This window comes from Lutra lutra, chromosome 7 (assembly GCF_902655055.1).
Source record: "Lutra lutra chromosome 7, mLutLut1.2, whole genome shotgun sequence".
In the NCBI taxonomy this organism is placed as follows: domain Eukaryota; kingdom Metazoa; phylum Chordata; class Mammalia; order Carnivora; family Mustelidae; genus Lutra; species Lutra lutra.
The window spans coordinates 86,049,421-86,062,708 of record NC_062284.1 but is presented as its reverse complement, the minus strand read 5'-3'; the positions used below and the strand labels follow the sequence as shown (position 1 = coordinate 86,062,708).

General features: G+C 40.8%; 1 protein-coding gene across 5 annotated transcripts in view; it reads left to right on the top strand.

Moving 5' to 3' along the window:
• Positions 1-13,288, top strand: part of SLC25A21 (solute carrier family 25 member 21) — a 500,678-nt gene that overhangs the window by 484,056 nt on the left and 3,334 nt on the right. For all 5 annotated transcript variants that reach the window (XM_047736329.1, XM_047736328.1, XM_047736327.1 and 2 more), the window contains 2 exons: positions 9,525-9,706; positions 10,672-10,724. In XM_047736329.1, the coding sequence (XP_047592285.1) occupies positions 9,525-9,706; positions 10,672-10,724 (235 nt within the window). The remainder of the gene's footprint in view (positions 1-9,524; positions 9,707-10,671; positions 10,725-13,288) is intronic.

Genomic DNA, 13,288 nt, shown 5'->3' with positions numbered 1-13,288 from the left:
GTTTGTTTGTTTGTTTGTTTTTAAGATTTTATTTATTTATTTGACAGAGAGAGATCACAAGCAGACGGGGAAGCAGGCAGAGAGAGAGAGAGAGAGAGAGGGAAACAGGCTCCCCGCTGAGCAGAGAGCCCGATGCGGGACTCGATCCCAGGACCCTGAGATCATGACCTGAGCCGAAGGCAGCGGCTTAACCCACTGAGCCACCCAGGCGCCCCCATGGTTCTGTTTTTAATTTTGGAAGAATTCGATACTGTTTTCCATAAAGGCTACACCACTTCGAACCCCCACCAGTAGTGTATGAGGATTCCAATTTCTCCCCATCCTTGCCAAAACTTGTTGCCTTTTATTTTTTTTATAATAGCCATTCTGACAGATATGAAGTGATGTCTCATTGTGGTTTTGATCTGCATTTCCCAGATAATTAGTGACGTTGAGCATTTCTTCATATACCTGTTGGCCATTTGTCTGTCTTCTTTGGAAGAATGTCTATTCAAGTCCTTTGCCCATTCTTTTTTTTTTTTTTAATTTAATTTAATTTTATTTTATTTTATTTTTGAGAGAGCAAGTGTGGGCACAGGGTGTTGCGGGGAGGTATACAGGAGAAGGAGAGAGAGAATCTTAAGTAGGCTCCATGCCCAGTGCAGAACCAGACTCAGGGCTCGATCCCACAACCCCAAGATCATGACCTGAGTTGAAATCAAGAGTCAGATGCTTAACTGACTGAGCTACCCAGGTGCCCCTGCCCATTTTTTAATCAGGTTATTAGTTTTCTTGGTATTGAGTTATAGGAGTTCCTTACATATTTTACATATGAATTCTCTATCAGATACATGGTTTGCAAATATTTTCTCCAATTCCATAGCTTGCCTTTTTGATCTTTTGTTTCCTTTGCTGTTCAGAAGCTTTTTTAGTTTAACATAATCCTACTTGTCTGTTTTTGGTTTTGTTGCCTGTGCTTTTGGTATCAAATCATTGCTAACACCAATGTCATGAAGCTTTTCTCAGATGTCTTCTTCTAGGATTTTTATGGTTTCAGGTCTCATATTTAAGTCTTTAATCCATTTTTAATTTATTTTGGAGTATGGTATAATACATGGGTTCAATTTTATTCCTTTGCATGTGGATTTTCAGTTTTTTCAGCACCATTTGTCAAAGATTATTCTTTTCTGATTGTCTTGACACCCTTGTTGAATATTAGCCATATATGCTTGGATATATTTCTGGGCTCACTGTTACATCCCACTGGTCTATGCCTGTCTTTATGCCTGCCCCATACTGTTTTGATTCCTATAGCTTTGTGATATACTTTAAAATCACAAAGTGTGATGCCTCCAGCTTTATTCTTCTTTCTCAGGATTGATTTGGCTATTTGTAGTCTTTTGTGATTTCATATGAACTGTAGAATTTTTTTCTATTTCTATGAAAAATGCCATTGGATTTTTATAAGGATTGCATTGATTCTGTAGATCACTTTGGGTATTATGGAAATTTTAGCAATACTAAGTATTCTAATCTGTGAACATGGGATGTCTGCATTTGTGTCTTCTTTAATTTTTTTCACTGATGTTTTACAGTTTTTTAGTATATAAGACCTTCACCTCCTTAGTTGAATTTATTTCTAAGTATTTTATTCATTTTAGTGCATTTTAAATGGGATTATTTTCCTAATTTCTTTAATAGATGGTTGTTAATGTACAGAAACATGGGAGATTTCTGTATGTTGATTTTGTATCCTGCAACTTTACTAAATTTGTTTATTAGTTCTAAATATTGTTTATGGAATCTTTAGATTTTTCTATATATAAGTCCTTGCTGTCTGTAACAGGGACAATTTTACTTCTTCTGATTTGGATGTTTTTTTTTTCTTTTTTTTTTTTTAAAGATTTTATTTATTTATTTATTTGACAGACAGAGATCACAAGCAGGCAGAGAGGCAGGCAGAGAGAGAGGAGGAAGCAGGCTCCCCGCTGAGCAGAGAGCCCGATGCGGGGCTCGATCCCAGGACCCTGAGATCATGACCTGAGCCGAGGCAGCGGCTCAACCCACTGAGCCACCCAGGTGCCCCGGATGTTTTTTATTTTCTTATCTAATTGCTCTGACTAGGACTTCAATCCTATGGTGAAGAGAAGTGATGAGAGTAGGCATCTTTGCCTTGTTAACTAATCATAGAGGAAAAGCTTTCATTTTTTCACTAGTGTGATAACTGGGCTTTTCATACATGGATTTTATTATGTTGGGGACTTTCCTGTGTTCCTACTTTGTTGAGGGTATTGACCATGCAGCATATTGAATATTGTCAAATGCATTTTCTGCGCCTATTGGGAAGATCATGTGATATTTTTTTTTTATCTTTCATTCTGTTAATGTGGTGTATCACACTAACTGATTTTTTTTATGTTAAAAAAATCTTTGCATCCCAGAAATAAATCCCACTTCATCATGGTGTGTGATCCTTTTAATGTGCTGTTGATTTCAATTTGCTAGTATTTTATTGAGGGTTTATACATCTGTATTTATTAGGAATCTTGGCCTATAGTGTTTTGTATTTTGTTTTTCATTTTTGTTTTTTTCCCCCCCTTGTGGTGTCTTTGGCTTTTGGATCAGGATTATGCTAGCCTCATAAAATGAGTTGGAATTGTTCTTTCCTCTGTAATTTTTTGGAAGAGTTTGAGAAGCATTGATATCAATTCTTCTTTATATATTTGGTAGCAACAATGTGAAACCATCTGGTCCCAGGCTTTCCTTTTTTGTTAAGTTCTTGATTACTGATTAAATCTCCATACTAGTTATAGGTCTATTCAGATTTTCTGTTTCTTCATGATTTAGTCTTGGTAAGTTGTATGTTCTCTAGGAATTTATCCACTGTTTCTAGGTTGTCCAGTTTATTGACATATAATTATTCTTAGTAGTCTCATCTTTTCTAATTCTGTGATGTCAGTTATAATGTCTCTTCTCTCACTTCTGTTGTATTTAATCCCTCATTTCATTTTAATTAATCTTGCTAAGTATTTGTCATTTTTATCTTTTCAAAAAAATGAACTCAGTGTCATTTTTTTTTCAATTTTTTTCACAAATTTTATTTTATTTGTTCAAGAAAGACCACATGAGTGAGGAGGGGGGAAGAGGGAGAAACACACTTATGGCTGAGCAGGGAGTCCATGGCGGGGCTCTATCTGGGATCATGACCTGAGCCAAAGGCAGGTTTTAACTGACTGAGACACGTACAATCTCCAAATACTTCTATTTGACTTTTTGAGGAACGTCCACACTGTTTCCAGAGTGGCTGTACTAACTGGCATTCCCACCCACACTAAAAGAAGGTTCCCCTTTCTTTTCTTTTCTTTTTTTTTTTTTAATTTTTTATTTTTTCAGCGTAACAGTATTCATTATTTTTGCACCACACCCAGTGCTCCATGCAATCCGTGCCCTCTCAATGTCATTTTTTAAATTTTTTTTCTAGTCTCTGTTTATCCCTGCTGTAATATTTATTATTACCTTCCTTCTGCTAATTTTTGGACTGAGTTTTTCTTCTTTTTTCTAGCTCCTTGAGCTGTAAAGTTAGATTATTTAAGATTTTTTAAATGTAGGTATTTATCACTATGAAATTACCTCTGAATACTTCTTTTATTGCATTCCATAGGTTTTGTATTTTCATTTCATCTATATTATCTTTTCTTTTATATTTGTCTGAAGGTATTTTCTAATCTCCTTTTTAACCAATTGGTTGTTTATTTCTTTTCTTTTAGTGTTTTTTAAGATTTTATCTATTTGAGAGAGAGATAAAGAGTGCACAAGCAGGGGGATGGGGCAGAGGGAGAAGAAGAACCAGACTCACTGCTGAGCAGGGAGCCCAACAATGTGGGGCTCAATCCCAGGACCCTGAGATCAGACCTGAGCTGATGGCAGGTGCTTAATCAACTGAGCCACCCAGGTGCCCCTCAGCAGGTTGTTTTAATACGTGGTTTACTCGGGGAGAAGCAGGCAACTGCCATTTTTGTCTTCTCCTTCTGTGCTGAGGGCTATGACACCTCAGTTCTGCTCCAGGTAGCTAGATTGTACTGGACCTGTCAGAGCTCTAAGACTGGCAAGAAAGGTTCCAGTTTTTTGGGCCTCCCCAAAGAAGTTGGGGTGTTGGACATATACATCAAGAAGTGATTACATTTTTAAGAGGCAGAGAAGCTAGGTACTACCTCACAGGACTTTAATAGTGAAAGCCAGGAGTAACTTCCTTCTCCCCTACTGCATATTTTACACTCCCACTTCATTACTTATCACATTGTACTGTGATACTTAATCACACACCCGCCCCCAACCCTTCTCTGGATCATTTATCTTCACACTCAACTCTAGCACCCGTGTAGGACTAAGCATATATAGACATCCAACAAATATTTGTTGAATGAATAAACAAAAAAATGAATGATGGGTAGAAACAATATGATATAATGGTTAAGGGCATCTGATTGCAAATCAGAAGAACCTGAGTTCAAGTCCAGGCTCCACCTCTTAACGATCAGTGTATCCCGGACAACCGACTTAGCTTTCTCAGTCATTTGTCCTTATCTGTAAAATGGTGTTACATACCTAATCCATGGGGTTCTTACATAATATATATGTTTTGTATATATTTTTTGCATATAAGATGGCATCTAGCAATAAGTAACTATTATTAATAGTGCCATTAGTTCTCATAATGAAAGTTATGAGAAATAATATAAATATTATAAAACATATATATTATTTTATGTTTCTATTTATTTTTACTATTAATTTCATGGTGACGTGTTTTTTATCATTAGTGACAGGAATGCATGAATGATTCATTGATAGCCAGTACAGAATAACTAGGTGACAGGTATCACTGGTACTCCAGAACCTCACAAGTATGCATAGTTGCTTTGGACTGAGCAGGTTGGAACACAGTTAACAGCATCACTTTTAGTTCTGCAGCCTTAAAGAAACAAAGCCCTGTTTCCAGCATGTCCAGAGCAACCCAGTGCATCACTTATCCAACCCAAGGATACAAAGAGATGAACCATAATCTTCCAATTAACCAGGGGTTCTCAGACTTTCGTATCCATCAGACTAAATTTGGAGGACTGTTTAAACAGATTGCTGGGCTCCATCCCCATATAGGCCTAGGCTAGAATGCCAATTTGTATTTCTAATAAGTTGCCACATGGTACTGATGATGGTGGTTCAAACACCACACTTTGAGAACCACTGAGTTCATAGAAATAGTTGAAGTATGAGCAACGTGACTCCAGGGCAGGAATGTGTGCAGAAATCTTTCCTCAAAGTTGAATCGCCTAATGACCCCTGTGAAAATGAGGACTTTTTTTTTTTCAGCCCTAGCGTTTTCAACCCTGAACTCCCCTCTTCTTTATGAATTTACTGGTAGGGGAAATAGTTTCATGAAGTTATTTTTAAGCTACTTTGAGCGTGATAAAATCTATAGACACTCTCTGCAGAAGAGTCCATATACACATACACAGAAGCATTGCTCACAATTTCAGGAGGTGCTGGGACCCTTCTCCCACCAGCCCACCCTCTAGCCCTAAGGAGTATCAGTAGAAAAACTATGACCTGAAGCAAAGTCTTAGGCTCACATGGATGTAACAAAAATTCCCTTCTTATACTTAACCTTTCAGTTAATTCATTTTTAAAGCAGGAATAATAATAATGTTCTTCCATCAAAGTTTGTGAAGATTAGCTGATGTAATACATGAAAAGGCATAATTTGAAAACCAGAAACACTAAGTATTGCCTTTTTTGTCTCTTCATAGTCTTGCTACAATAAACGATCATTCTTGAGGCAAGTGGGTGCCTCTCCCTACTAAGGAAAGTTCAGGAAGTATAAGAAAGAAGAACCCTAAGTGTACTATTTCAAGACCTTACTTACTCTACTCCCATCACAGTCTTCTGCTAAAATCTAGTCACAGGCTGCCATATCATGGTTCTGTCTGCGAGTCACTGAGCAGTGGGATCTAGCAAGCCCAGGCCTGGCTCTGTGACCCGAGAGTCTCAATTTACTTGCCCTGAAATACTCCACTTTGCAAATGTCCAATGCCTTGTCATGTCCCCATGTTAATGCCTCCTGGCAGAAAGATAGAAATGTAAAGTTGTTAATAGAGGTTTGTTTCTAGGCTAGAAGATGCTGAGTCTTGAGAAATAGTGATTAAGGGTTAAGCCTGATTCTCATTATTTCTACAAAAGTAAATAAACACACTGATAGACCAAGCAGGAGACATTTATTTAGCACCTACTGTGTACACCGTGTAACAGATGACACCGAGAGGAGTAACACGTAACATGTGTTCCGATGCTATGCCAGCTTACAATCCAGCAGGGAAAATAAATACATGCAAAAATAAACCAAACATACAGTGAGCCTTGGCCAGGGCAAAGATTGTGGTTCATACAGAGGTTCAAGAGTACAGGAGGAGGGAGAAATCAGTTTTTACAGGGATGCATTAAAGTATCCTGGACACAGTGGGATTTAGGCTTGTCCCTAAAGGAGAAGTGGGACTGCGTTAGGTAACTATAATGGAGAAGGACTTCATAGGCTATGGAAGTAGTTTGAAGAAAAGAGGTAGAAAAGTGCTTGGTTAGTTTGCATAATTATGATTTAACCAGTGTGACTGTAGAATGGGGGTGGGGTGGAGGTATCAAACTGGAGGCCAGAGATGTAAGTTGGAAACATGTTGTGGGAAAGAAACCAAAGGCCAAGTGAGGAGCTTTGGCTTTACTCGCCATGCAGTGGGGAAGGATTGAGGGTCTTTGAAACCACAGGCAGATCTGTTTTCCAAGAAGAGAGCTGGTGCACTGTGAACAGACGAGAGAGAGCAAAAAGCAAACACGACCTGGTAAGGTGAGGGGAGCCTGAGCTAAAGCCAGAGCAGCGGGAGTAGCCAGGGGTGCATGCAGGGGAGAAGTGTGCGAGAGGCTGCATTTTGAGAATGGTTGATGACACGTAGTGGGGGGGACAAAAAAAAGGGCAGAGGCAAGCTGAGAGGGCTCTCCTTAGCACGCCCAACCCCAAGGGGTTTGCTACATAGAGCAGACCATGGGCTCTGAGGAAGAAACTGGCTGAGCCCCCAGGGACCAGGTGGTGAGGAATACCTCCTCGCTGTCCCAAGAAGACTTTTTTCCTTCCTAGAATGCCCAGAAGGGTAGCAAGTGACTATCTGGAATATCAAAATCACTAATGCCTGGACGTGGGTCCCCAGCCTGGCAGCTTCGGAAGTCCTGGAGATCTTTTAAAATAACTTTCAGGTCCTTTCCCATGTGACTTTGATCTGGAAACCTGAGGTGGGGGCCCAGGCATGCATATTTTGTAAAGCTCTCAGGTGACTGTGATGCACATCTGGTTTGGGGAACTGCTGTGGTACCTGACTATTAGTCAAGAGAAGTGTATAGAGACCCTGGTTCGGTCCATACTTGTGCAGATGGAGACTGTGATGAGCTGAAGACCGTAGACTTCAGTCTCCAGCGGTGTCTCAAGCACAGTGAACTCCATCGAATGTCTTGGGAGGGAAACCCCCTCCAGCTCTAGACTCCAGTGAACACACTGGGAGATGGGACAAGCTGCATGCTTGAGGGGGTCCTTTGTCTCAAAAGGACAAGGTGCATACAAGTCATCCTTTTCACCCTTGTCTTCAATGGAAAAAGGAGCACTTGGCTATGTCACAGGGATGCCATCAGAGAGTCTTATTATGGGATGCTTTGAGACTTTGGAAGACAGGCTACATAATAATGCTATCCATTTTCCACCAGGCTTATACAACATTCGTAGTACTTTCACTTCTTTTAATGTTTTTTGTTTCTCAGAAAAACAATGCAGGACAAAGGTAAGGCGGGTGTTAAACTTCTGGACATGGACTTGTGTGATTTGGTGACTTGTGCGAGGTCAGACAAACCAGAGCCAGTCCTGAACCCGCCATCCTCCTGTGCTCCAGCTCTGCTTCTGGGCCATAACGGAGAAGGGTAACATAAAGGCGTTTTTCTCTCCTTGTAAAAGAGAAAAAAAATGGGGGGAGGGGGAATTATTTAAACACACCTCACTCATACTGCAATCACTGCATTGTTTTTCCTGTTGAAACACCCTGTGGATTTTTAAATCCCTTTAAACCTACCCGGCACCTGTATGGCCCAGATCCAAGAATTATTACCGAACCTTTCACTTTTTATATTTAGCCACATAGGGGTTTCTGTGATGGTATCTGGCTCTTGGTTCAGTTGAAAATTTCAGAGCTTCCAGAAGTTTTCTTCTTCCATAGAAGCTAGAAGCATGCAACGCTCAGACGTGATTTCATAATTTTTTCATTTTAATCAAGTATGTCTCTCCACTTGCCTTCTCCTGCTGGGCAAAATGGTATCTTGGCACCATCCTGTATTGTTCCTGTGTGAAGATGGTCCTGAAATATTGACCGAAAGAAAGGGCAGAGGAGGGATGGGGGAGGGGTGGGTGGTCTCCATCAGCAGCTTATGGTTTGTGGGATGACCTCTCTTCGGGGCAAGACCTGAGGCTGAAAACGTAATGAGAACTTCCCCGCAAATTCATTATAACAAAGCATGATGTGAGCTCACTGGGCACAAAAATAGGCTGAAGGAAAGGGACTCCCACGTAAGGCCTAATTAAATACTTTGATGTCAGAAAGCAGAGCAGGGACGGGTGGAAAAAATCAAATCAGACCAAATTCAAACGGAAAGAAGAAAGATTTCTGTCTTTCTCTCTCCCGCTTCCAACTCCCCTACCGCACCGCACCGCCCCCCAACCCATGGCCTCTGTCTTTATGCCTCTGTCTCTCTCTCTCTCTCTCTCTCTCTTCTTCCTTTGCCATGAAGGAAGAATAAGATTCGGGAACAATAGGTTGTAAATTCTTCAGCCAATTAGTCCCCTAACTTACTACTGTTTATAATGCACAGAACGTCACAGGCTGTTTTGCAAACTCCCTCAGTTGGTTTGTTAACAACAGGAAGCTAGCACTTCTCAGTACAGTGGATCAGCTACACGTGAAAATAAATGCAAAAAACCTGGAGGGGAATAGCAGCAGACCAAGAGTAGCCTTGATTTAATTTAACATTTGGGGGTCCGCACACAAATGAGCATTTTAGTAGGCTTCATGGTGGAAGTTGCTGTCATTTGTAAAATATTCTGGCCAATTAGCTAATAGTGTGCTTGGATTTCTCCTGTTTTGATACAGTAATACTAAGTACATTGTGAAGCCCAATTATACAAATCATCCCCATATGCCATACCAGTCTTTCTTTATGAACTGTGTTTATAAATCCTGTGTGAGGAAATGTGTACTTCAGCAATTTAGACCATGTGTAAAAACATAGCCAATGGGATTGTCAAGAAAACAAGTTCCAGCCTAGGAAATCCTAATGTGTTCCGCTGGAATAACAGGAGGGTGCCGGGGAGTGCAATGCTCTGCTTAAATACATATTGCTTTATAGTGTTTAGCCAATTTAGGGGCTTCCGCTTCCCTCTCTGTTACTTTATTCTTCTTTTCTTTTAGGATCCAACCTTGGAGTTTTTGAGAAAATTTGGGATTGGTCTTCTCTCAGGCACAATAGCCTCAGTCATTAACATCCCTTTTGATGTTGCCAAAAGTAGGATTCAAGGGCCTCAGCCAGTTCCTGGAGAGATCAAGTACAGAACCTGTTTTCAAACAATGGCAACAGTCTACCGGGAAGAAGGGTAACATTCTTATTTTAATAAATGTGCAGGACTTGAGTACTGTTAAGAGCCTAGCCTATTAACATTTTGCTGAAAGCCATTAAGATCTCCTAAGTTTTGTGTGTGTGTGTGTGTGTGAGAGAGAGAGAGAGAGAGAGAGAGAGAAGCACTCAAGAATGACAAACTTTGAGAGATAATTCAATGATGAAAGTTTGGCAGCGTGTTCCTACACCATCCAGAACCTCCAGCCACCATCATACAACCCACTGCGTGTTTGTCCTGGAGCGCCCGGATGAACCTTTTCCTGGGCAGTTTGCATAATATGCTGTAATACACCCTGTTCACGCATGGGCAGGAGAAGGATTGTCATCTAACTGCAAATCCAATCAAAATGTTGTCTCATTATAGTCACCTGGGAGAATTAAACATGAGAGTTCTGTGAAGGTCGTTTTCTTTATCCGAAGTACATGCTTCTTTCTGCTCGTCTTTAAGTGTTATGTCCATCTCTTCATCCCTCCTCACTCAGATCTTATTCTCAAGTAAACGAAGAATCTTCTGTTATTTTGATCTACACTATGTCGTATTTCCTTTTGTGAAGACCGAGTCTGTGGTCTTTTAAATTCAATGACAAAAGTCATTTTGCCTATATACACAGCTGTCATGAAAGTAGGACCTATGTTCAAAGCAAAAGCCATCTCACTGAGGAAAGTCATATTTCTGGTTGGACATGATCAGCATAGCTTGGGCAATATTCATTAGCCCTTTCCCTTTGTCCAGTCTGCTGCAGAAAATATATAGCCACATTATTGCCTGGTTTGAGATAGATGTGATTTCAGATAAATTTTCTTAGAGACCCTGGGTCAACATCTCAATGAAGCTGGTCCATTCTACTTTCAAAATTAAGAATTCAGAATTCAGAATTAATTTCAGAATTGAGAATTCGGAATTCAGAATTAATGAATGTTCTCTTTCCCTTGCTATTATAGGATTTTCGCTTTGTACAAAGGCCTGCTTCCCAAGATTATGAGGCTTGGACCAGGTAATGATGTTTTTATTACTTCTATCCTTCCTTCCTTCCTTTGTTGTTCTAGTGTCTCTTTTTTTATTCCTGTCGATCAGCAACATGATACGTTGATCGCACTGTGAAAGATGGAAACCTTGAGGATACAAAGTTGTCAACAAGTATTCAAGACACTGAAGGCATCCATTAGAAATGTTTTCCACCTTTGTTTATGAGTTACTATTTAAGACTTTGCTGGAGGCTGATAGAAGCCAAAGCCCAGCTTAAGTCAATAGGAAGGGATCCACAGCCAGTTGGAGTTTGAGTGAGCAAGGAGGAGGCTGTGGGGGGGTAGGATTTTCACTGAGGGAGGGATCAGCCAGATAAAACTCTCCTGGTGCCCTCCCACCCCCCCCACCCCCAAAGTTCATTCTTGTTCCTGCCTCAACTTCATTTCAAAAACAAATAGGAAGTGTAACTTTCCTCCATGAAGCGCAGGAGCCACTTATCCTCACTGTCACCTGGGAGGCCTGTGGTGAGTGCTGCAACCTGGCACTCACCTTCCGGGCCTCTGTGGGCATGATGGTGGAGGCTCCTGGCTCGGGGCCTTACCTCCAGATGCCAGCCCACAAAAAAAACTGGCTGCCGTTCCCACAGGGAGAGTCAGCTGCCTCTGTGTCAATAGATAAGAACATAACTACTGCAGACCCAACTGCCTGGGCAAACAGTCTTGGATTATAAGCAACCCCATGTCTAAGCACAGAAGTAGGCACCAGCCCTCGCCTGTCTTTTTACCAGGCCACACTCACCTACGTAGGCATCCTTGTATCCTCTCCCAGAAGTTTCCTCTGCTCCTCTCCCCTCCCCACTCCTCCCTTTTAACACCCCCGGTCCTCCCGCCCTACCACACTTACACACAGGCACATTTACCATCGTTGAACCTCAGCCCAGTGAGCCAGCATTTCTACCAACCTGAGGCAGAGGACAGCTCACCCTTTCATGTATTTAGAAAACACTTCCACAATTCCCAGTCCATCTAGCCCCACTTTTCTAGGCATTTAAGCACAGATTTTGCTTCACATTTGAGATTGAGACTTGCCCCCTGTTAGTCATGGGCCCATGTGTAAAAACAAAGCCAATGACAAAGAATATTGGTGATTTTGTGCAACTCTCTCTGTGAGCATGTGGTGTTTTCCCTTCACCACACAGTAAAAACCCTGCTGGTAGACCTAGTATTAGAGAAAATCATAGGAATGACCCTAACCCAGCTTTGTCAGGAGGGGATGGGCCTGAAAAGAGTGGTGATCAGGGAGAGTTTACCTAAAACAGTAATTGACTGGAACCTTAATCCAAAACTCTTAAATAATCTGACCCCAAGTTTTGTTAGAGGCTTGCAAATGTTTGGTTGGCTTTTTAAATGTTTTTGCATGAGGTGTCCTTAGTTGCTGTGGTGTTAAATACAATGAAAAGTGTTGTTGTGAGTGGACTGTCCAGGCTAAACAAAACTGTGACTAGAAATCTCCCTCAGGGGCCTGGCCTCCACTCATATGTAAGTCCCCCAAACACGCAAGTCCCAGCAGCTTTAAAGGAAAGAAAGGTGGAGAGGAAAGTATGACATTTGACTTAAGGATAAGATTATTTTTTTTTCAGAGAGAGTAAAAAAGTGGAAGAAAGGGTATATCTGGGATTTTCATCCTTCGTTGTAGGAAGCATCCCATCTTCTTTTTGTAACAGCCTAAGCAGCTCCATGTGGCTCACAACGAGTCACCTCCCATGAAAAGAGGCTCTTGAAGTCTGTGGTTTAAACTCCAAATATCACCAGGCTGAAAACTAACCCCCTTCTGCGTGTTCTTGTCCTACGTTGAGAACAGTTAATAAGAGTAAACACAGCAATTACATAGGTATTAACAACCCTCTCTTAGAGGGCCTTTTCTTGTTTGCCAGAGTGCCAAGAGAGCTTCAGCAGCTGAGAGGGGTCTCACAAAGTATCTTCATGGGTTAAAAATGAAAATTACAGGCAGATAATTATCTTTGGTATAAGGTTACACAAACATGTGTGGCCTGTATATTAAAACACACACACACACACACACACACACACACACACACAGCAGTGTGTACACAAGAACAAAGATCAAAATCGAGTTATATTTCTTTTCGTCAGAAGTCAATCTTCTATTCATGCAGCCCAATCTTCTTGAGGTAGAGCTCAGGATATTTGTTCACATCTTGATTTTGTAGTATTTTTCACACAGACATGAGAAGATAGGTAGATTCAAGAGCATGGGATTTGTGTCATTTATTGCATCAGGTAGAACACAAAATCATCCACATGCAAAGGCCTTTCCTGATTTCTAGGTAACATCAGTGTTGGTTTTTCTGTATCCTAGTCCTGTTGACTTTCACAAGACAAATAGTGGTCTGTGACACTCAAACCCCACCACCAAATTTTCAAGTCTCTGAGGCAGAGAAAATAAAAGCAAAAGGAGGTTAAAAGCTAGCTATATTTTGTAATATGTACATTTTCAAATATTCAGAAGCTATTTTTCACACTGCAATACAATTTGAAGGCCATAAGAGAGAACTAGACTCATCTATCAAGC